At 34.5% G+C, this 25010-nt stretch overlaps 2 protein-coding genes across 5 annotated transcripts; one reads left to right on the top strand and one right to left on the bottom strand.

The window, feature by feature from the left end:
• Window positions 1-10711: 10711 nt before the first annotated feature.
• LOC145824738 (protein SEMI-ROLLED LEAF 2-like) lies at window positions 10712-15690 on the bottom strand. Of its 4 annotated transcripts, none has more exons than XM_082925407.1 (7): window positions 15351-15690; window positions 15170-15252; window positions 13330-13388; window positions 12389-12503; window positions 12115-12243; window positions 11462-11509; window positions 10712-10981 (listed from the first exon to the last, which is right to left on the bottom strand). In XM_082925407.1, exons 3-7 carry the CDS (start codon window positions 13377-13379, stop codon window positions 10946-10948), a joined length of 378 nt encoding a protein of 125 aa, XP_082781533.1. In that variant the 5' UTR covers window positions 13380-13388; window positions 15170-15252; window positions 15351-15690; the 3' UTR covers window positions 10712-10945. The 4 variants fall into 4 exon arrangements, with proteins under 4 accessions (XP_082781533.1, XP_082781534.1, XP_082781532.1 ...); XM_082925408.1 differs by having other exon boundaries at window positions 15170-15229; XM_082925406.1 differs by having other exon boundaries at window positions 15170-15690.
• A 6408-nt stretch (window positions 15691-22098) lies between these two features.
• LOC114309757 (transcription factor bHLH14-like) lies at window positions 22099-23464 on the top strand. Its single transcript, XM_028255565.2, has one exon. The coding sequence runs from the start codon at window positions 22100-22102 to the stop codon at window positions 23462-23464; it is 1365 nt and encodes a 454-aa protein (XP_028111366.2). The 5' UTR covers window position 22099.
• Window positions 23465-25010: the final 1546 nt, after the last annotated feature.

Here is a 25010-nt window from a genome sequence, read left to right as displayed (position 1 = left end):
AATTTTGAATTAAAATTTTAATAAACAAAGATTTGTCTTTAATGGGTTAAAGAGTTTGAAAAACAAACGTACATGGGTTACAAAATTTGTTAAAAAAATATAGAATTTGTTTTTCAGTATGCACTATTTATGTGTTCTTCATATTTAATACAAACAAATTGTGACTTAAAATATTTAATAAAAAAACATTTCTATGTGGGTAATAGAATTTGTTAAAAAAACATTTCTACGTGGGTTACAAAAACCATTGAAAAAAAATACTAAATTTGTTAAATTGTATGCACAATTTATGTGTTCTTCATATTTAATAAAAACAAGTTTTGAATTAAAATATTTAATAAAAAAATGGGCATGTACATACAAGTCCCATTTTGTAAACTTATACTCTATTAAGCCCTAAATAAAATCATTTGCTCCTTCTAGTCCCATTAATTTTTAATAGCCCAATTTATCCTTCCAAGACCTCCTCATAGCTGCCAAACATCATTGCCTTCATTCTCTCTCTCTTCACTTCACATAGCTCTCCCACAGTCACTGGCTTCTTCGTCTTCCCGCTCGAAGACGGACTTCCCTCGCTCCTCTTTGAACTAGATTGGATCCCCAGCACCTTCTTCATCTTGCTAGCTGCAGTGGAAGTGAGAGATCTCTGCATCGACGGCGAGCTTGACAAAAGGGACGGCGATCGGTCGGAGCTGTAGGAATTGCTGGAAATGTAAGTGAGGGACTTGCCGGAGGAGGTCCGACAAGCGGCGATGAAGACGACGGAGCAATAAGGCTAGGGTTTTGAAAATCTCCGATTTCGGCCTCTCCGGCGTACCAAAACACCAACTCCATCGAGAGATGCTCCACACAGTTTTCGGAACTTCAGCGTACACCTCACAGAAAGTCATCATTGATTTTGATTATCTTCATTGAAATTTCAGTGTGTATGTGAAATTTCACAGGGATAGGTGTGTTTGGTGTGGGGGGTATGGAAAAATGGTGGGAATTGAATTCCTGTTTTGCTAGACAGAGAGAGAGCTGTCATTTGCTTGTGGGCCTTTCGATTTACGGCGTTGTGTCATCGAATTTGCATTTACTTCAAATTTTGATAGTAGAAACTTTTTTCTATTTTCTATTTTTGATTTTTAAATAGGTAATACCGGATAGTTTCATAAATTTTGTTGTAGATTATCAAATTTTATCGAATTTGCAAAAGTTTTTTGAAATTGAGAATATTATAATCATGAAAAAAAACTCAATTCAGCAATCTAATGTGTCAGGTTCGTAGAATTATCTTTCTTTTCAATCCCATACTTTTCTCAGAAGCCAAACAGAAATTTTTTAGTTTTGATAATTATATACTGAAATCATTCTCTGTTTTGAAAATTGAGAACATTCTCAGTTTTGAAATTGAGAACATTCTCAATTTTGGGATTAAAGGGCAAAACTTGTTTTTACCTATAAATGGGACTTATTGGTTCAAAAACTTTTTGATAGGATCTAAGCTACCACCAAATATGTAGACAAGACTTTTTGATAATTAATTCTTAAAAAAAATTGTTTTACGTGAGTAACAGAATTTGATAATAAAAAAATAAAAAAATAAAAACACATTTCTACATGGGTTACTGAAGTTGTCAAAAAAAAAAAAAGAATTTGTTAAATAGTATGCACTATTTTTATGTTATTCATATTTAATAAAAAAAAATTACATATCAAATATTTTGAATTTAATATTGATGAAATTGTGTGCATTTAAAATGTTTGTTGAATTGATTTTGAATCAATAAACATAAAATTTTATGTACAATTACATAAATAATTTTGCATTATATTTGAAATTTTGCTTTCATTCATTTTTTTTTAATATGTAATTCTCGTTATCTTATTTGTGCACAACAAAAATGTATTTCACATGTTTAACTTTCAGGGATAGTTTGAAATTTTCATTATACAAAAACATCAGTAATTGTAAGTCATAATGACAATTTATACAAATTGTGACAAAACAGAAGTCATTAATTGTTAATATTTAACGACATATGCAAAAAATCGTCACAAAAAATTATTTTTAACTATAATTTTATTAAAATTTATTTTCAATAAAATTTAATTTGAATTAATTTTAACTGTTAAACCTATTAGTAGTTTATCAATTCATTTTTCATTGGAACTTTCCCATCGGATGTAACTTGTGCATACCACCTAACTAGAGGTCTGCGAATTTACGTCTCATTTATAAGTTGGTACCGCATTTGATATTACATAACCTTTGTGAACCCTTCAGTAGGACCATTATGCATTCATTTTAAATTTTGGACTGCTTGAAATCTTTCGAATAAGTCGTTTTTTTTTTTATATTGAATATACAACAAAAATATGTCTGTAGTGATAAGTTTTTTTTGTAAATTATGTTAGATTTTTTTATTTCTATTCAGGGTAGATGAATTCAAAAAGTTTTTTTATTTTTTATAATGAAAATATCCATATAATTTACTAAAAATGTGAAAATTAATCAAAAAAATTCACTATTTTTTATTGTAAATGAATTTAATGTTTACAGTAATAAACGGTTAAGGCATCTCCAATTTTAGTCAATTTTTGCATTAGGAACTCTTTGAAAATGGAGAAGTATTTGTCAAAAATCAAAAACAAAATTTGGTTGGTGACACATTTGATCAATTGCATTTCACACATTACAAATAACAGAAATAATACATACATAAAACTCATAACAAACAATTCTTTACATTATTTGTTGACATCATACATCTACACATGACCAACATGATTTACCCACATAGCATTACAATTGTGTCCCTCAAGTTTGATTGGTATGTCAACCCATGTTGTGACAGGTCCACATACTTAGCTTGGCCTCCACCAAACCCCTTTGCAGCCGCTTCAACCGCCATTTGATTATAAACTTCCATGAAGAATGGGTCCATAGCTGCATGCAAACGAATCCAATTGTGCACTACACATTATGCAATGACGAGGGGTTCTTGTCGTGTTGACTTGTAATTAGGCATGGACCGCAATATTGGAAAGCGTTTCTTCAGTACCCCAAATGTTCTTTTTATGACATTCCATAATGATGAATGTCGATGGTTAAACAAATCCTTAGGTCCAGAATAATGATGGCCATTAAACTCTTGCAAGTGATAGCGTTGTGAATGAAATGGGGCAAGAAATCCTAGCATGTTGGTGAGCCCAACATCCACTAAATAATACTTGCCAACATGTGAATAATGTTTGTAACGCTCCATCAAATACATGTACACAAAAATCATACAAGCAAAAGTACAGTATCTTATTTTGTAACGCTGACCATGGGGTGGGTGTGGAAAATGTATATCAGCTCTTGTAAGTGAGTCAACTAAAATTGTGTTGTCGTGGGTGCTACATCCCCATCCAGAATTGATAAATGTCAATCACATGTCAAAGTCACGAGCTGCGAGTACATTTTGTGCTACTATTGCTTTGCGACCATGAAATGTGTTCTGTCTTAAGGTAGGGACCCACACATCCACCAATGTGCCATCGATAGCACCAACACAATTCTACATCATATTAGAAGTTTTCCATCAAAAGCATCTCAAACATAGATTTGGCTTTGGAAAAATAATAATAAAATTTATTCGTTACCGTTATTGCAAATTTGCAAGTCGAACATTTAGTTATACCTTGAACCAAGGGTAAAACCTCCTATCATTTAAAATTTTTGCCGGTATTTCCGATTGGTTCCGTGGTTTGATAACCGTTGATGCAAGCTTGCATAGTGCCCGCATAATGATTTTAACGTGCCAATAAATCGTTTCAGTGGAGTGCTGAAATCTATCGGCTAGTAGCCTCTGTCGGTCATTTTGTGTGCAAGCGATTCCTCCACTGATATGCATCTTTTCAATTTTGACAAGGCCATTTCGAAGTAAGATGTCTTTCAATGAAATGAAGGTTGGGGCATCAATTCGCATGATGTCCATCATTGTTTCAGGGTGGCCACTTAATAAACTGAAGATGTAATCATCACCTTTGAATGGACAAGTTCACTGTGGTCGTCTTGTGGTTGATGCATTCATATGTTCACTCATAGAAGCAATCACCAAGAAGTCAATAAAATCTTCCACAACCTCATCCTCCTCTGATGAGCTTGCCATGACATTGTTTTGTGTATTAGATGACATTTTGTTTTGGCTACATAATAATAGAAGCACAACTATTCTGACTTATTACAAAGAGGATAAGTAATGTCTTTATTGATGAACATGAAATTAGTCTCTGTAATTAATTAGTTAGTCTTAGTCATTTAAGTATTGATTTTAATTGAAATATACATTCAATGTATACATGTTAACATTTTGTTCCTCTTGTTTGACATGCTGATACAGAAAACAGGATAGATAGAAATTTGAATAGGAAATAGGAAAAATGGACATGAATCAACGAAGTTACAGATGATAATATAAATAGAAAGTGGATAGAAATAAATGTGACATGAATCATTATATGCAGTATATTTATATGACAAGAGGATGACAGAAGTAGAAAACATAAACATACTAACAAGGGAAAAAAAAATTTATCAGACATAAATGAAACAAAAAAAATAAAAGACTAACTCATAAAAGCATATTTCACAACCATTGAAAAAACCACAAACCGACCAAGGACACAGCTTCACAGTTCACTACAAAGCTAGGATCATTGATAGGCGCATATGCGCAGTAGTGCGCATAAAAAACCTCCGTAAATCCTTATCTTTGAATAGTGTCAATGTCTTAACATACTGCACTGGTGGTATGTTTCCCAGCTGAGGCAGGGCATCTTGACATGCGTCAAGGGAATGGTCATCACCACCTGCGCTTACAGTCTCTGTGTCTGTTGATCGTGCATGGGACTGTTCCATCTTTGCCGATACATAGGTAGTGAAAGCCGCGTAAACATCATCAAAGCCACTTGGCCATGACTTTTTGGAACGACCACTGTCACTTTGGCTATGGACCCTCGTCTTACTATTGCCCTTACCTGTTTCCATGTACTCATCTCCACACAAATCAACAAGAATAGCATCAGTCGCATTGCTACCTCCAGCTCTAGGCAACCAAAATTTGTTAAGCATATCGTCCTCTTCATCGGAGTTAGGGGCCTCCTGCGTGGATGCACAAACCAAGGCCACTGTCGCATAGCAGTGTTCAACAATTTTGGCCATTTTGTGAAAATGCTCAGATCTTTAGTCATGAATTTCTTTACATCTGCTGATGCCTACCTCCAATTAGAAAATATGAACATAAGCGTATGGTACATGTGACAACATTATACAAATAAATCAAAATAATAGGGAACAGGTTAATATGATACTTTATCCTAAAATTTATTACGTGTAATAACCGTGCTTACAATCGGATCCCATCCAAGACTAGTATGTGCCTGAAGCTGCGTGAAAGTTAAGTAATTAGCTTTGAGTCGTTGATATTTTGGTCTGACCTGCTTGGGTGTGTATCGGAACCCATACACATTTTGCAATTCCGTTGCAAAATGGGTCCAATGCCTCGGCGTCCAAACTGTACTACAGTCTTTTGATTTGTTTTTTTGCATGTCGTCTCTCAACATGTTAATAAGTCGTAACTCAATTCTGGAGCTCCACATTATTGTGTCTTGATTATCATCTGAATTGTTGGTATCCATCTAACATAGAATTTCTAGTAAACTAAGCCTATGCTAGAAATTAAAAAATAGAACACCTTTAACAACTTCTCCATAACTCCTAGGAAACTTGTTTCCATTGAACCTCATCCACCACTAAAAAGGCAAGAAAATCATATGAAACTTCAAATATGATAAATAAAGATTAATCACAACAAAACTGTGCTGGGAAATCGAAAGTTAAATATGATAAATGAAGATTAATCACAAAAAAACTTCAAAAGTGTTGAGAAATAGAAATTTGAACATTCTTATAAGAAAGCAAAAGAAGAGTAGAAGAAGAAACCAAAAGTAGAACAAGAAGCAGGTGAACCAAAAGCTAAACCACGCAGGTAGTGGTTAACCGGCCGAAAGTCCGGGTGGATGATCGACCAGAAGTCCCCGTAGACGACCAGCTTAGCCAATTTTTGCCCAGATCAAAGCTAACCCATTACACTTCTCAGCTATATAGATTCGACTTTCTTCGCGCCCCCCTTTCTGAGGGCTCGAATTGGTCATACAGTTCGAACTCCTGTCACGGTTCTGAATCTAGTCTCACAAGTGAAATGTGAAACTGATAAACACCAAAGAGTCCAATCCGGCAAATCATTTTGGAAAATCAGATTTTGAATCAAATAATGCCAAAACTAGACTAGTTTGCCAGATTATAGAGTCGCCACCTAAATATTTTATTTTTGAAAAATTTAGGAAACCCTGACTCATGCCAAAGGCCACGTGTCCGTCATCACCAAAGTTGCCTTGGCTCGGGAACTTGGGTACGAGAGGGGAAGGTCATGAAATGAGCACCCCTGCTCGCCCGATCAAAGGATCGGCCTCTACTAAGCATGATATATTGTTTTATAAAGCTCATGTGTTCTTATCCGGTTATTAGCTAACTTTACTACGTGACACACACATATAAGTATAGACTAAATCGCGAAAATTGGAACGAATTCAACTCATATTTGTTTTCGAAAATGGTTTGAAGGTGCCACTCTCAAGTAAGCTAAAACGCGGATTTGCCACCCTCAGGTGAGCTTAAAAGATGATTTGCCACTTCACAGAGTGGGCTTAAAACTCACATTTATCGAATTGTTCCAATTCAAGCAACAAAGCCTTCACCCACAGGCATTCATGCAGTTAAGCACTTAAGCAAATAGCCTCATAGAAAGCATGCTATCATTGCAGCACTCACACTCATGCAAATTTGCTAAAGCGTAAAACTTACAGTGTACTCCGAGCCAAGACAAAAGCTAGTTAGAAATATGCATGATCCTAACTATACAAGATGCCTAATGCAACACATGCAATAATGCAACTAAATAGGCTCGACTATCTAAGATAGCATATGAATGCAACAATTTGATAACATGCTTTGAAACACGTATTCAAATAAGTATTGAAGTACGATGCAGTTTGAATGATGCGCTGAGCCTCGGTGCATGCAAGACAAATGAATGATGCAAACATGTAAGCATAAGGTATGTTAATTGAAAATGATCCTAAACTAACCATTGAAAGTGGTTAAGTAAAAGGGAGAAAGAAGTGGGGTTGGAAGACATGCACACACGCGCGTACACTTATTACAACATTACGCCCTTGCGAAGGAGGGTCCGAATAAATAAGCTTAGCTAAGCTACACTAAGCTAAACTAATTATTACAAAAACAACTAATTAACTAACTTAGCTAATTAATTACAAACCGAATTAACTAATTAAACACTTAACTAATTAATTACAAAATGACTAAGCTAATGAACTAATTAGCTAAACAATTTAAATGAATGGCCTCAGGAATCGAGGGATGCTTCCATGCTTCGTTTGCTTCCTTCAGGAAATCCACTGCCTTGCCATCGGTTGCCTCTATTTGCACTCGCTTTGATCTCTGAAAATTGCACCAACTTCCAGCCTACTTCTGCTCTAACACAGGAACACATTTGTCCAAAAATGACTGGTGGTCGGTCGGCCACAAAAGGTGGCTATCGGCCACCCTAACTGGCTGGTTGGCTAGTTTAAGTGGCCGGTCAGCCACCCTTTTCCCAGACTTCTATTTTTGTTGCAACAGAGAGCAACAGAGGCAAAGTAATGCATTTTTCAAGAAATGTGTGTACTGCCACACTCCTTATCATATCTCAAGCTCAAAGGAGTATGGCACTTGGCTCTTAAGCCACCAACCAAGCATTTTCATGCATGATGGCTTGAAACCCAAGCTTGTACAAGCTTAATGAATGCACAAATAAGACTCGAAGGACCTCCACCCTATCATGCATGATTAAGGGTGTCAGTGACCAAGAAAACTGGCACGTTTCATCACTTCGAGTATGAAACGTCCCATTTTTCTTGTGTTTGGATTAACGGTCAACCCAAACACATGCAATGCAACACAAATGCTTATCTTGTTCATGTTTTACTTTGCATATTTTGTTTACACATTTTACATTACTGATTAATCCTTTAACCGATTAAGTCCAATGTGAAAGACCTCTAATTGTGAAGATGGCCTAAGCCACAAGTGCCTTAAGCATAAAAGAGGCCTCATGCTGTTGGTTAGGAGGAATCCTCAAGAGAGGATTAAAACCATTAGGCATGAGAGCCTCAAGTTCACACTCAAGCCAATAAGGGGCTCAAGATCACTTTCAAACAAAATTAAAAAGTAAAGAATAGAGGGAGGTTGCAAACTTTTCAGTGCTGAAATGGCATGCAAAGAGATACTAAATCATGCAAGCAACACATGCAAGACATGCTAAGAGCCAAAAACATCAAAACTAGTGAAGAGCACAATACTATAAGCATGCAACACTAAACTCAATTGATCAAACCAGCTCTAGACAGAGTTAAAACATGCCAAAATAGTGGCTAAAACATGCTGAGATGGAAGTACAAAAGGCAAGAAAAACATGCTCACATGTTAGGCTACAAACAAGGCTCAAGACACAACTCTCAAAAGCAATGAAAGAGTGAAATAAGTGAGAGTGTGACATAGTTATATGCACTGAAATCACATGTAAAATGATGCTACAACATGTATTCAACACATGCATAACATGTTAGAGGCCTTAAAACACTAAGCTAGTGAAGGCATTTGTACTACAACCATGCAATACAAAGCTCATATGATCAAGACAGCTCAAAAAAGAGCTAAATCATGACAAATCAATAGCTAAAACATGTTAAGATCAAGTCACAAAAAGGTAGAAAAACATGCTCACGTGTTAGGCTATCTACACTTGCAAAATAGATACAAGGAGGGGAGGCCACCCCCTCCTATTTTGGACCTCAAAACCAAGTTTTTACCACTGAAATTCCCCTAGAATTCAGTAGTTAAAAGGCCAAAAAAAGGTTGTTTTAAAAGCTTGAAAAATGGCACAACACTTTAGCAAACAAGCTACAAAAGGGGTGGACCACCCCTAACTCCAAAACAAACCTCAAACCACCATTTTAAACCATAAAAATAGAGATTTCAGTGGTTAAAACCAACCTCAAAATAGCATGCAAAGGTGGCCAAACAAGTAACTAAAACTAAGCTTAAATGAGGTAAGCTTTATACCTTTGAAGCACAGCACTAAAACAACAACAATTTTGAGCTAAAATCACTCTTAAGAACTCAAACTAGGCCTCCAAGAATCTCAGCTCCAAGATGAAGGTGTTTGGTTAAGGGTCCTAGAACAAAAGTGTAGAGAATTCTCAGTTTTAAGCACAAAATAGGGAGAGGGAGAGAGAAAATTTGCTCCCAATTTTTTGTAACCCCTCAAATGGGGAAGAGACCCCCCATTATATAGAAATGCAAGCCAAAAGCTTGCATTCATCCGTCCATACAAGTGTATGGAGATGGCAATCAATGATCAATAGTTGACACAGCTGGCAAAGAAAATATATGAAAAAGGAGAAAAATGGTCGTCGACCACTTTAGGTGGTCGGCCGACCACCTCCCCTAGCCAACCGGCCACTTCAAGTGGCTAAGAAGGGGGGAAAGTGGCCGACAAGTGCCAAAAGTGGCTGACAAGGCCCTTCCCCCCTCCAGGCAAGAGGCACCAAGGTTTGGTCCAAAAATAAGCACAAAACAAAGAGAGTTTAGAGGCTTAAAGACAAGGCATTCCGTTGAGAACTTCGGGCACTCAAAACGAGCACAAACAAGCACAATCATCGAGTGCAGAAACGATGACGTCTAAGTCTTGAGGTCGGTCAAAAATGGGGTGTCTACAAGATATTCCACAATAGATCGACTAAAGGACATATATACCACATGAGTAAGAGTTGAATAATTGTCACTAGTGACGGAGTGGGTACAGCTGATTTATCTGCGTTGCTTCGGACGCCCTTCAATTCGACAAAAGGCTTCATAACTTTGACCTACACTACTAAAAAAAATACTTTTTGCGACCGCTATAAACCGTCGCAAATAATAAAAAACAGTCGCAAAAGACTTTTTGCGACGGCCCATGCGACGGCAAATGGGGGTCGCGAATATGGGGGTGGCAAATACTTTTTGCGACGGCAAAGCAACGGTCGCAAATTATTTGCGACCACCTAAACTACTTATGGCGACCCCTATTTTGCCGTCGCAAAAAACAAAGAAAAATACTAACATGATCTTTGGCGACCATCTTGTTACCGTCGCAAAAAATTAAAAATAAAAATAAAAATAAATAAATAAATAAACAAATTGTGAAACATTAAAGCCCTTTTACCTATCCAGCTGTTTATCAAACAAATTAGACAAATCAAACCCACAGCTAACCTCTAGATATTCTTCCTATTTTCTTCAAATATTAAAGCTTGAACAAAATAAAAACAAAAAATGTCACAATTAAACAATTACTTTTAATATGTGAAACTTTTTTTCATCATATTCCAGTTGGGGTAATATTTGTCAAAACACTTCCAATTACTACTAATAGAACTTATAAAAGGCGTGACAATGAAGCACAAGCATTTCAAAGCCCAAATGATGAACTAAAGGTTTAAGATCTAACACGAGGCCTTTAAAGGACTGGGAACATCATTGTGAGAAGACATAAAAATGCAATCAAGTAAAGACAACCAAACATGCAGAACTAAGCTTCTTATGGAGCTCATCCAATTCCGATTGATAGCATGAGAAACCACATGTTTTAACAGCATTAAAATCCACAAGCAAAAATAAAGGTGAATAACCAGTAGCAACAATAATTCTTTGTTCTCACATGATAAAAAAATCTTATTCCAATCTCTAATCAGAGTAAGAGGGGAAGGGGAATGGAGGCAGGATAAGACAAATCATTGCTTACTTCTAATATCCATACTACCCTTGTTTTTTACCGGTCATACCTGCAACCACCTGCAAAGATGCAATCCGAATAATCAAATTAGTTAAAATTACCCGTGCACAAAATTCTTCCATCAGGTACATATATATTTGAAGTAGTACATAAAATGCCCGTAACGTAAAAAATCACTTTCGAAATGTTGAAATGCATAAAAAAAAAACCTTAGGGGTAAAGTACATGGTTTTTATAGGGGAAGAATCCTAGTAATTTTTCTAGGCAAGACATCAAAAAGGAGCCCAAAACTCCAGTTATCAAGGTCTAGAGAAAGCAGCTGGGAAGCACTAGGGTCTACAAAAGGCAGCTATTGGAAGAGATAATAAGTAGAGAGAGAGAGAGAGAGAGAGAGAGAGAGAGATTAACAGAAAGCCAGACAACAAGATCAATATTGATGAGATAAACTACCAAACTAAAAGTCGAACTGAGATTGTGATAACATGTACAGGAACAAGCTGTTTTTAAAAGGAAAATTGAACAAGTTGAAATTTGCTTACATTGTCAAACTCAGATGGAATATGTGAGTTTTGACCCATAAACCAAACCTACACAGAAACAAAACATAGATTAACATGAAAATGATGATAAAATGATTAAGAATAATATAGGAAAATAAGCATATAACCCCCATGGTTTGTGAACTATTAAAGTGCACCATCAGGCCTGTCAACAATTTTAGTGAAAAGCCTAAAATATCCCTGTACATAAGTAACCTCACTGTGCAAACCACGAACATTTTTGTAATTTTTTTGGGAGGCAAAATTCACTTTAGCCCCTTGTGCTTTACTCCATGAGCAGTTGTCCTGGCAGGAGGGGGGGGGGAGGGGGGGTTAAACCGCACATGGACTAAACCACAAGGGGTAAAGTTAAGTTTGCTCAATAATATATGCGTATGTAAAAAGGTTCGAGGAACACAAATTGTAAAGAAAAAAAGTGAGAAACATAGCTAATAGCTAATAACAATGGACGGATGGTGGATTCATGCAACACTAACAGAGAATTTTTCTCACTAGATGACATTGCTTAGATCCACACGTTAATATTGAAGCCAATTGCCAAATGACATGATATTAGTATCAGTTTTACGTTTAAACCAAAGATAAAACTTTTTTTTTTCCTTATTTTTATTTTTTGAAAGTTGAACATATACCAGTGAAGAAAGGGCTTGCATCCCAGCTGCACGAAGATTCGTTGCTCTCTCCTCTTCCCCTACTTCTTGAGCTAGTCGACAGAGTTTTGGAATATATCCTTCTACATTAAAAATGCAAGTCCCATCTGTCTGCAAAATACAGTAGATACGTAAGTCCAAAGTTTTCTGTAGGCTGCAAAATCTACAAGACAAAACATTTCAAAATTATGCTGAATTTCTCTAATTGAAGGATAAAGAATAACAAAACAAAGTATAGATACTCAATAGTACCAACCAGATTAGTTACAAAGTCAAAAAGTGTCTGGCATCCCATAATTCGCATATCATCCTGTTGAGTTTGATCCAGCAGAATGTGAATGATGCTTAGTAAACTACTTGCAAAGAGAGGCCTGTCATATAGTCACAGATTATAATGCAGATACATAAGTATATCCCACAGAAGAGGAGTAGAAGGTATACATCAAATCATGATATCCATTAGTCATAGCCCTGTTTGGTGTCGTAACATGCTGAACATAATTAGACATGTCAGTGCAGCTTGAAGAGCAGAGTTAGGACATCAAGTATTACTAAATAATGTAAGAGCTGAACCTTTTGCCTTTTTATATGTAATAGAGGTAAAAGGAAACTGTGACAATCTGGACTTAAAAACATCATAATTCATATAGATACAAACAATTGCCATTCTTCCCGTGGACATAACTTTAGCATTGCTATATATATATATATATATAATACTCTATTGATGAAATTATGAACAGCAAGAAGCAATGTTCTGTTCCTCTGCAGGCTACTAACTTTCCCTTTTTGTTTTGCCTGTTCTTTTGTTTTCTTTACTTATTTCATTTGTAGTAAAAATATTTGTGTCTGCAACTGTTCCAGCACAATGATGCATATTCTGCCACTAAAGCTGAAGGAGAGGCGCTGGTCATCAAGTCAAATGGTAGTAATGGGCTTCTAACATGCTGCATCTGTCCTAGCAGCATTTTCTGTCCTGGTGATAAATTGCTTGTTCCATCATTGGTATCTGCTGCGAGGGCAGGGAAATCGAAGGTAACCAAGTTTTTTGTCCATTTAATTTCTCATGTTGTGACTGCCTTACATATTGGTTTTATAATGTTCTAGAAATTCATGTGTTTCATTCAATATCAAGTTGGTGGATAGCTAGGTTCTTAATCATTTGAAGCCATATAATTAATAAATGACATAATGTACCTGTTCTTTCGCGTAGGGCATGAAAAATTGAGTATTTGTGCTGCATACATTCTCTCTTTCTGTAAAACACTAAACCAGTTACTAACTGAAAACATTTGTATAAACCATGAAACGTGGGCAATTGGCTTTAAGGTTCAAAACTTGCGTCATAAAATATATACAAATACCACTAAAAAAAAGTTTCTATTTATTTAGACAGTAACAAAGATGAAGAGTACATATAGCAGGTTTAACTGAACAAAATACAGTAACAAAGATGGAAGGGCACCAATGTAAATAAGAACCAGTTGTACCATATTTCACAAAATAATGAAAGGAGGAATATGATCCACAAACATAAAGTTACACCAATTAAGATAGAAAGTTTAACTAGAGAGATGAGGAGTAAATAAGCAGCAATTGTATCATATTCCACCAGGAAAATTATTAGTAGGTCTAAAGTAGCACATAGTGCATCTCATGTACATGTAACATGCTTATATAGTCTTGGAATACATGTGCTTGATCCTTGTGAACTAACAAGAAAAATATAGCCTCCGGGCCTCGACTCCTTAGGGTCTATCTCAAAGGTCACCCTTCTATAGTTAGGCTTTTTTAACATGGGGAGTAGAAGGTTTTAATCCTTTCCTTATGAGAGGAATAACCTCTCATCATCTTTATTAGTAGGTCTATTCTATCTTAGCGTCCACACGTCCCAACATCTATGCAATGGATTGCATATGGGCAATATTGAAAAAGTTCTTCCTAGTATATTGTTGCTGCCTTTCTTGCAACTTTCATTCTTTTAGAACTATGTGGTATGGTTCAGCTACCTACCCGATTGAATTATTTGGCCCACTCATTATCAATGAGATCAGGGTACTTCCAGCAAGAAACATATCGAATAGTCGAAGCTCGGTTAGCTGAAAATCAAAATTTAGAACTACCAGCAATCATAAAGGACCTACATCTTAAGGAGTAGATGAAGTGAAGAAGTGCCAAAGTACAGCCAATCAAATTCATCAAGCCAAAGTTCAAATTGTTTGCATAAACTTTTATTAGTAATCTTAACAACCATCCATTAGAAAACATGAAGAAAAAAGATAGATGCATATCTATAAAACTATTGTCACATAAATTTTATCCCGATTGAAGTCACTTATAATGAGAAGAAGCTCTATTTCATACATAGTCTAAGTACAATCTAAGTGCCTCCAAGCCATGTAACATTTTAAAATCATCAAAGGGAAGGGGGAAAAAAAACAAACAAACAAAAAATAGCCTTTCAAATTACCTAATTCAGAGAATTCTTGATTCCATCCTATTTACTATTTTTTATTTTTGATAAGTAACTCAAATTACCAGACCAATTTTCTTCAATGCACAATTAAGTCAAGACTTGAGAGTTCAATCACAAAGACAATTCACATTGTAGTCGAAGAATTTACAAAACATGATGATTGAATCGTGGAAGAATGGACGATAACAAGTAAAATCACAAAATTAATGTTAATCACGTGATTCAAAAAATTCACAATCATCGAGATTGCTTAGTCAAGCATACAAAGAGAGATTTCTCACAGTTAAAAAAAGCTTGCTCGATACCGATTGTACAGTAGATAATACTGTACTCGTCGTCTCAGAGTAATCTGATTCGTTTGATGGACATAGAAATGGAATGTATGTATGTATATAGTTATACATTACATGGATATATATATATAGAGAGAGAGAGAGTACCGAAGAGCAGAGAAGAGAGCTGGATTACAGAGACATCAGATGGATTATAGATATCATTAAACACATATAATAGATATAATAGAGAGAGAAAGTTGGATTCATTCATAGAAATTAGGCTTACCGATTATGAATCAAGCGAAATCTTCAAATCTTCATCAACAATCGATCAAAACCTTCAAATCTTCATCAACAATTGATCAAAATCTTCAAATGAACAATAAAATTGTGATGGAGAGTCCAAAGAGAGAGTCGAACAAGAGAGAATGAAGAGTGAAGAGTGGAGAGAGAGAGAGAGTTCATACCGTTAGAGGTCGGTCTTCAATGAAGAGAGTGAAATCGATTTGGGAAATAAGGGATAGATAGGGTTAAAAGAGATAAGGGATCGATTTGGGAAATCGATTTGGGAAATACGGGATAGATACCGTTGGAGGTCGGTCCTTAGGTCAATCGTTTGTTGGGAAATAAGGGATCGATTTGGGAAATTGAAAGAGAACCGAAATCGATTTTTCCCTTCCTTTTTTTTTTGTTTAAGTTAAGAACACGATTTGGGGGTTTAAATAAAATGACAGTTTGGTGTAAAAAGTGGTTTTTTGCGACGGTTAAATAATCAGTCGCAAAAAAATAGACGCAAAAAGTCTAATTTCTAGTAGTGCTACAACATACACATTTTGGAAGTAAGCACAGAATTAATCAATTGCAGAACCCATTTATATTTTTGTACTGAAATTTATGAACGTTATACCTCTTTGTTGTCGTTGTTTTACTGCTTGGAGAGTGAATCAACCACAACGCACAAACTAACTGTCACTTGATTTGTGGGAGCTCATCGATGCCAATTTATGGGTGGGAAGGAATTAGTTCGCAGGCATTGTTTGGATTTGAAGGTCAAAGATTCGTTCAAAGAGAGGAAGAAGTAATTGAAGAGCTATAGTTCACCCGTAAAGCATCTTCAGCTTGCTCTTCTTTGGCACGTGAACCTTTTCAGAATGGAGAAGACGAATTTGAGCGTATGTACGAACAAGTGAGAGCTTTGGCTTGCAAAATGTTGCCAAACATGAAACATAAATGTATTTTGAAAACTGTGGTGGAATTAATTTTTGAACACTCTATCCAAATAGAGGGTTCAGGGGAAGGGGTGAAATCACATTTCAAAAGCTTCTCCAAACATAGCCTTAGTTTTCTTTGTCATTTCAACTCTGTCAATTTGACCTAAACCAAATTTTTGCTAATATATACAAAAACCAATATCAAGAGAAAAGGAACTAAGGTTGACCAGGGGTCAATCAAACAACATTCAAAGTATCCATAAGCTAAAAACATCAAGAACTAAATTTATTTAGAAAAAAAAGGTTGGATTTCCTCCCGTTTAAATTGGAGGATATTGTTTGGGTTTGTGAGACTCATTATAGTCCTATATTAATAATTTGAATCGTTTATTTTTCATAGACTCCTTTTGTCAAAACCCGAACCTGCCCCTAGAGGTTTAGGTCATAACCAGCTAGTAATCCCAGATTACCTTCGGCCTCAATGACAAAATCAATCATAATATAATAACGGGACTTAGCGGAAGCAATAATGAAATATAACTAAGTCCATTGAGCAGTACATACATGTCAAATTCATAAATATTTAACACTTTAAACTTCATATATGCTTGTATACATACACCAAAGATAGACTTCTTATACAACATTCATCCATAACAAATTCCAAAATAACAAAAGTAAACAACACAAAAGAAAGAGTTGATAAAGTTTGACTTCTCTTGAGTCCAAGCACGCCCCATCATCGAGGAACTTCAAAAATGGCTTTATAGGGATAGACTCCGGGTTTGCCTTAGACTTAGCATTCCACTTACTCACCTACATATATTTAAGGGATAGGGGTGAACTGAAGCTCAGTGATTAATATCAATATAAATGGTTTAAATGAATGAAGTCCAACATGATACGAAACATATCTTTCATTTTCCAAAACAATAAATTTCAATAAGCAAACAATTTGATTAACAGTCATATCAATCCTTTGCGACAATAATAATCATTTGAATCATTATACGTTGTACATCCAATAGAGTAATAATGAAACAATACGCCGAAGCCAATAGGATCACAAGGGTCAATCCAATAGGACCACAATGGGTCAATCAATAATCCATAATTCAATGTGGACCATTAGGGCCTAACATCAAAGATCTTTGTGTTTTAATTAATCCAATGGGCCATGGTATTGTTTTCCGCAGGCAAGGGCTTATTAATTAACGGGCCATGGTATTGTTTCCCTCAGGCGAAGGCCTCACTAAAGGATGCCACGATTATAATTTCAAAAAAGACATTCATTCATAGATAACAAAAATAAGATTCAATTCAGCGTGGACCATTAAGGTCTAATATTAGAGATCCCTGTGTTTCAATTAATCCAATAGGCCATGGTATTGTTTTCCCCAAGCGAGGGCCTTACTAAAGGATGCGGTGATTACAATTTCAAAAAGGACATTCATTCATAGATAACAAAATAAGATTCAAAATATCATTCTTAATCAATTCAAAATACTTTTCAAATATAGCTTTATAAAGACATTACTCACAGTGGGTTGTACCGATATTAAGCCTCGGGCGTCCACCTACACAATACATATAACAAAGCACACATTGAAACACATGTTTCAAGCAAATGTTCTACTCAATCCAATCATCCTTTATGTGTTTCTAATTCATTTCCTTATTAAGAATGCCTAAACAATGTCCAAGGATATCTATAAGAGTATGAGGATGAAAGCATGTATATGTGAGTGTACTTCAAAAATGCTGTAAACAAGGCAGTTCGCTTGAGCACACCTTTGGTTGCTCGAGCGGTTTGGTCTGTCTACAAAAGTACTGAATGGTCAAAAAGTAGGCTCGATGGTCTCTCGAGTCAGTTATGAAAAATGAACTGAGGTTGCTCGAGCGAACCCTTTGTCCCTCGAGCAGTCTGTAAAACTTTGCAAAACTTCTAGATGAATGCAAAATGCGCTTGAGCGACATATTCATCGCTTGAGCGAAGTGAATGAATTCTAGATTTTCTAGAATTGAATTCTAAGTTCAAAAACATGAATCTCAACTCAAAAGCTTGCATGGCTGAAGGAATTATAAGGAAACACTTAACAAAACATGGATACTTGATAATTATCAAACCATAATCCAAAATCTCTTTTCAAATTTTCCAAAACAAAGCTCAAAACTCTTCAATCTTGCCATGCATGCAATGAATTCAACTCTTTTATTTTCAAAATATGTTTATATTAGATGATATGTGTGAAATCATGAAGAACCTTCAAAGATAGTTAGTGTAACATCGTGCATGTAAAGATTTTGTTAAGAATTTAGCTTGAGAATGAGGAATTATGCATGCATGTCCCAACTAAACTCATGTTTACCAAATTCAAGGTGATTCTAGCATTTCCTTAACAAATTCATACAAATGATCCAACAAACTTCATGAATTCTATTTCTATATGAATTATCTATAAAGATTATGGTTAAAGATCATACATAGAGCTTGAATTTGGTGACAATCTAGCTTAATCCCTTCAATTCTTCACAATTCACGCTCCTACAAATTTTTAGTTCAATGTGTTGAATAAATGACTTCTTAAACATGTTTCTAACATATATATATATATATGGTTGGATTAAGTTAAGTTAATCAAATGAGATTAGGGCTAATTAATTAACCTTAATTCTATTTAATTCTAACCAAGTCTAATTGATTTGATTTAATTATTTTGATCCGAATAAATTTTAATCGAACTTGTCATATGGTTCTAAATATTCTAATCACTCTATGGAACTAGTCAATTTTTGTTTCTGATTTCGTTAAGGCTTCCAATTTCTGAATCCAAGTCGGTATTCTAACAGATAATTCATAAGACAAACATATAAACACCTATTCATACAATTATACTCAATAAAATAATATGTAAAAATAATGTATGTCGAGGTCGTCACACCTTCGAGCATATTATCCATAAAAATATCTAGAACAATTTGATAATCATAACTTGTCAAATTAATCACGTTTGTTACCAAAAAATTGGATGATATATTTTTGAAAATACATTTGTGGTCTATTTTTTTAAAGACAAATGCAATAATTTGAAATATTACGATTATTGAATCGACTTAATTTTGTGCAAAAATGATATAGACTAAAAGCTTTACAAATTAAATGGTTCAAATTATTAAAACAGATGCGTGATAGATCCCATAGGCCCAAGAAAGAATCTCTAGTCCACATTTTGGACTGAATACAATCTGTTTGTTTTAGAAAATGCAATAAGAAAATGAGTGTGGAAAATATTTTATACGCGTCCATAAGAAAATGTTTTAAGAATCAGGTTGTAATAATTAAAAATAAATATAAATAAAAAGTATATAAAGGCATGAAAACTAGATTGAGATTCTCCCCATCACATGGTTATGATGATAGATCTTTATTAGATTATTTAAAAATTGTAAAATAATTAGAGAAATTGAACACTTTTTTAAATTTAAAAAGAATCATTACAAATACCTGGATAATGTAATGAGATCCTCCATTACATTTTTAAAATGGAGACCATCGTAATATTTGAAAATTACTCATAGTTGGTGAAAAAAATAAAGAACATGATAGAAAAAGAGGAAAGATATATAAGTCCAATTTTTTAAACTCATTTTTAAACATAATGATATATAAAAGACATAATTAACTAATAATTAAAAAAGGCATAGGACATGCATAGAATTTTTTCAAAATGAAAGGAAATAGAAAGGAGGAGGATCTCCTCCCATCCAAATATTATTTGTTTGGATTGATGGGACTCACCACAGTGCTGTTTCTCACTACAAGAAAAAATATTATTGGCGACTAAAAAATCACATTTCGTCGCTGAAAGTATAGTATTTGGCGACTAAAAATTTGTTTGGTCGTCGATATATGGCTTTTAACGACTAAAAAAATTTTAGTAGCCAAAAGTAAGGCATTTTGGTGACTAAAAAAAATTTAATAGCCAAAAGTGAGGCATTCGGCGACTAAAAACCTGTTTGGTAGCCAAAAGTGAGGCTTTTACCGACTAAAAAAATTTTAGTAGCCAAAAGTAAGGCCCTTTGGTGACTAAAAAAAAATTAGTAGCCAAAAGTGAAGCATTCGGCGACTAAAAACATGTTTAGTAGCCGAAGGTGAGGCTTTTTGGCGACGAAAAAAAATTTAGTCACCAAAAGTGGTAATTTTAGTGCGAATTTTTTTTTTTAACGACTAAAAAATAATTAGTAGCCAAAAGTATAGAATTGGCGACTAAAATTATGTTTAGTTGCCAAAAGTTGTGTCCTTTTTTTTTCTACTAAATAATTATTTTTACATAAACTATGTTCAATAAAAAATAATTATGTTTATATATATACTTTGATATTAATACGGGTCAAAGTACTATATAAATAATATATGTTGCATATCTAATCATATGATGATATGGAGGCGTAGTGGAAAGAGTACCTTGTATAAGGTTTATGGTGTGGGAGGTTGATGGTTCAAATCCCCACAAGAGCATGGTGTAATTTATTTTTTTTTCTCCGAAATGAGCTTTTGGCGACTAAATCTATTTGGTCGCCGATTCCTTGAGTATTGGCGACGAAACATTAGTTGGTAAATGTATAATTTAAAAAAATATAATTGACTATTGGCGACTAAACGTTTTTTAGTCGCCAATACCTTTCCCGACCGTTTTCCAGCGACCAAACCGGCGACTAAAAAATTTAGTCAGGGAAACTTAAATACCGACTTTTGGCGACTAAAAATTTAGTCGCCAAATGTGTTTTTTCTTGTAGTGTTTATAATACGAATCATTCATTTTGTCAGACATTTTGTATATTTCATTTACAAAAAAAATTAAGTCGATTTCAATAATTATAACTTATTTAATTTTTCACTAAAAAAATAGAAAAGAATTGTATTTTTAAAAGTAAACTATACATTTTTTTAGTGACTAACGTAATAAATTAAATAAGTTATAAGTATTAGATCGATCTAATATTTTGTATGAATAAAATACACAAAATATTTGACAAAATAAACTATTCGTATTATCAAAATAAGGTCCATAATGAACTCCATATACCCAAACAAAACCCTCCAATCTAAAATTTGAATTAATAGATATGCATATGATAGAGTGAAAAACGAGTCAAATTTGAAATCTTTGAAACAATAAAAAAAAAAAAAAAAAACCCCCGGGGACAAGAACGAAAACATCCAGACAGCCAACGAAAAAGCTGACGCTTATGGGGTGGTACTGTACATCAGGCTGATAGAAACATATTCCTATTTTCAAGCCTTGCTTTACAAGTCACTGGTTTTGTTTAAAAGTAAAAAGTTATTTAAAAAAATATAAAAGTCAATAATTTATATTAAAAAGTTAAATTTTTTTTCCTCTTTTTATATTTTATACATTTTTTTTATAAAATTTAAAAAATTATTCTAAATATATTAATTTTTTTAACCTCATATTACAGCTAAAAAATTAAAACATTATTAAGGCTTCGTTTGGAAAGAAAAAAGTCAGATTTTTTTGACTAAAATAGCCATAAAAAAACAAAATAGATTATTTTAGTCACAAAAAATAAAATATCAAATTCAACCCATAATCATTATAATCCTATCTCACAAAAAAAATCAAAAAAGTCTAAAGTCCTTCCCAAACCAAGCTAAAATAACCCAGACTAAAATTGCTAAAAAAACCAAAAACTAAAAACCAACTCAATTTCCAAACGGAAGCTAAAAAAGACTGTTCCGAACCACGCCTCATTCCCTTTCAGCTTCTCAATTGGTGATCAAATGTCGCACGTGAAAATGTTTTTGAAAGCTCCACTGCAATATTGATTGTTTACCTACTTCGTACATTGTTTCTCCCTACTCATCTCTCTCTCTCTCTCTCTCTCTCTCTATCTATATATATATATATATATATATGTATATATATCTCTAGAAAAATAGTGAGCGTAGTGCAGTGCAGTGCCTTGCAATAACAAGGAGAACCATGGCTGAGATTATCTCTTCCTCTTCGTCACCATTACTCTTGTTTGAAGGGGCCACACCAACTATTCAACAACGCCTCCAATTCATCATGCAAAGTCGAAGTGAGTGGTGGGTCTACGCCATCTTTTGGCAAGCATCAGAAGACAACAATGACCGCATTCTTCTTTCTTGGTGTGATGGCCATTTCCGAGGCCATGACCAACTCAAACTCGGGTTTGACATGAAGAGAAAGAAGGTGGCCACAGGAATTCAATCACTTGTCAATGGTGGCGATGCCACAGACCCCGAGTGGTTTTACATGGTGTCTGTGACAAAGTCATTTGCCCATGGAGATGACATTGTTGGCCAAAGTTTTAGTTCTGGTGCTTATGTGTGGCTAACCGGTGATCATGAGATGCAGTTTTACGACTGTGAAAGGGCAAAAGAAGCTCATGGGCATGGGATTCAAACTATGGTCTGTATTTCAATTTCAAATGGTGTGATTGAACTGGGTTCCTCAGAAATAATCGAAGAAGATCAGGGTTTACTCCAACTAACCAAGTCTCTTTTTGGTTCTGACTCTGAGGATATCACCATGGTATCAAAACAGCCTGGTGGCCATGTGGGTCAGATTCTGTTTCCCCCGAACCGGAATCTTTCCCTCCTAGACTTTGGTGTTCCAAAAGAGAGTTATGAAGAGAGAAATAAGAAAGAAATGACTATAGTAACAGGCCAGTCATCATCTGAATCAGGGGCTTCTGATCTTCAAGGCACTTTTTACTCAAATTCAAAATTGATGAACATTCGTTCTGAAAAAAGAGAAAGGAAGACAATGATAAGCTTAGAAACACCACCCGTAAACCATGTTCAGGCAGAGAGGCAGCGAAGAGAGAGGCTGAACAATCGGTTCTACGCACTACGAAGTGTGGTGCCCAATGTATCGAGGATGGACAAAGCGTCTTTACTTGCAGATGCAGTTTCATATATCAAAGAGCTTAAAGCGAAGGTAGAAGAATTGGAGGTAAAACACCGAGTGGAATCCCAATCCCACAAGGCAAAGGTATGTATTACGGACCTATATAACAACCACCAAAGCACGTTTTCGTCATCACCGTTGTGTAGCTATGGGATTGCTAATATAGCGGATGCGGAAGTGGAGGTGAAGATGCTAGGAACAGAAGCGATGATTCAAGTGCGCTGTGTGGACGTGAATTACCCTTGTGCAAGGTTGATGGATACATTGAGAGGCCTGGACTTTGGAGTTATTCATGCCAGTGCTTCCAAAGTGAAGGAGCTGATTCTTCAAGATGTTGTGGTTACTGTTCCTAATGGAGCAGCAAGTGTGGAGTCCTTGAGAACTGCTATTCTTAGCAGGTTTCAGATTTAAGTTTCAGTTTATGTCGTTATACTACGACAAAATCATAAATAAGTATATGTTATTTAATCACACGTAATATTTAATAGTGTGATTAAAAATGATCATTTTTAGTCACACATTTTAAGTATCATTAAAAATAATTCCATCACACGTTATATTACGTGTGATAATAAATATTTAAATCACACTTTTTAAGTGTGATGCATAACTAATAAAACACGTGATTAATAATGAGATAAGATCACACGTTATATGTATTTCTCATTACAATTAATGGGTGTGATAAAAAAAAATGGTTCGACATATTTAAAGAATAATCAAATATTATTTTTGTACGGATTTGAAGAATGTAATACACAATATATGTACTATCTTTTGAATCACAATCACATATTGAATGGAATAATGTCATATATTTCATAAATGAAAGCTGAATATTCAAAAGTATATACAAAGGAATTAATAAAAAAAAATTTAACTGTAATTACATATATTAAAAAAAAATGAAAAAGAAAACTTCAAACACAATGTTCTTGAATTCTTTGACCATATTTTCCATCTCTCTAAGTAATTTCTGACCTGAAAAATGAAAACACATAAATTAAGCGGCAAAATTTGCATCTTCTTTAGAAATTATGAATGCATTTAAACCAATAAAACAAAATAAAACAAAACAAAGAAAATCCATGGGTATCAAATCATTCATCTTATAGTGCCCTTGGGTCAATATCCACTTATCCACATATAGGAAAAAAAAATCTCCCCCATGCGGGAACAAATTTGGTAGTCTTGTCGAAACATATGGGCATGACAAATATGATAAAAAAATTTCTTATTTTTTGTTGACATGACAAATCTCGTAGCCCATGGCGAAACTCATATTACACCTAGTCCTATATTCCTAAACATGTATCAGTGTCCACATTAAGAAAAGCATAACAATATAAATAATAACAAACTGAGTGAATATTAAATTAAATTCTTATGGAAGCATGGTTGATAGTATGTATATTGTTTTGTGTCCTATATATGGCATGTTATGTAGTTTGATAGGATAACAAACTGAGTAAATATTTATATACAAATTAAACAACATAGAAATTAAAACTCTATCTCTCTATTTCTTTCTCTAAAAAACAAGTCATCTTGCCAAATGGTTCAACAATTTTCATCAATTTTCGCCAAATGGTTTAGAAATTAGAAACTAACTTCTCTGTATCTCATAATGGTTCATCAATTTTTATGTCTCTCTAACCCATTTTCATCTATAAATTATGACCTACTTCAATTTAAAATATCAAATTTAATAACTAATAATTTGAATCCGAATACATAAAGATATCCACTTAAACTAACCTAGAACAATGAAACTCTCAGCAACCAATAAGAGAATTCTAAGAAAATACAAAGACTTCTGCTAATGAGATTAATTAAAACTTGAACAATATGATACTACAAATTCAAACTAATTAAGTCATGAATTTCAAAATCAATTAACTAAAAAATTAACTCATGCATTCTATAATTCTGTAAAGAGTCTATCGTTGAAATAGAA

Source organism: Camellia sinensis, chromosome 4 (assembly GCF_055761805.1).
Source record: "Camellia sinensis isolate YWXY chromosome 4, ASM5576180v1, whole genome shotgun sequence".
In the NCBI taxonomy this organism is placed as follows: Eukaryota; Viridiplantae; Streptophyta; class Magnoliopsida; order Ericales; family Theaceae; genus Camellia; species Camellia sinensis.
The sequence above is the reverse complement of the archived record's forward strand: the minus strand, read 5'-3'. Positions and strand labels throughout refer to the sequence as shown.

Excerpts from the sequence above, each read along its gene's own strand:
- LOC145824738 (XM_082925405.1), bottom strand. The coding sequence starts at position 13,424 with ATGTTTTCAGTTAGTAACTGGTTTAGTGTTTTACAGAAAGAGAGAATG. Across the intron at positions 12,504-13,329 it reads TGCCCTACGCGAAAGAACAG|GCCTCTCTTTGCAAGTAGTT; the intron begins GTACATTATGTC and ends ACTATATGACAG. Across the intron at positions 12,244-12,388 it reads TTGACTTTGTAACTAATCTG|ACAGATGGGACTTGCATTTT; the intron begins GTTGGTACTATT and ends TGTATTTTGCAG.
- LOC114309757 (XM_028255565.2), top strand. The coding sequence starts at position 22,100 with ATGGCTGAGATTATCTCTTCCTCTTCGTCACCATTACTCTTGTTTGAA.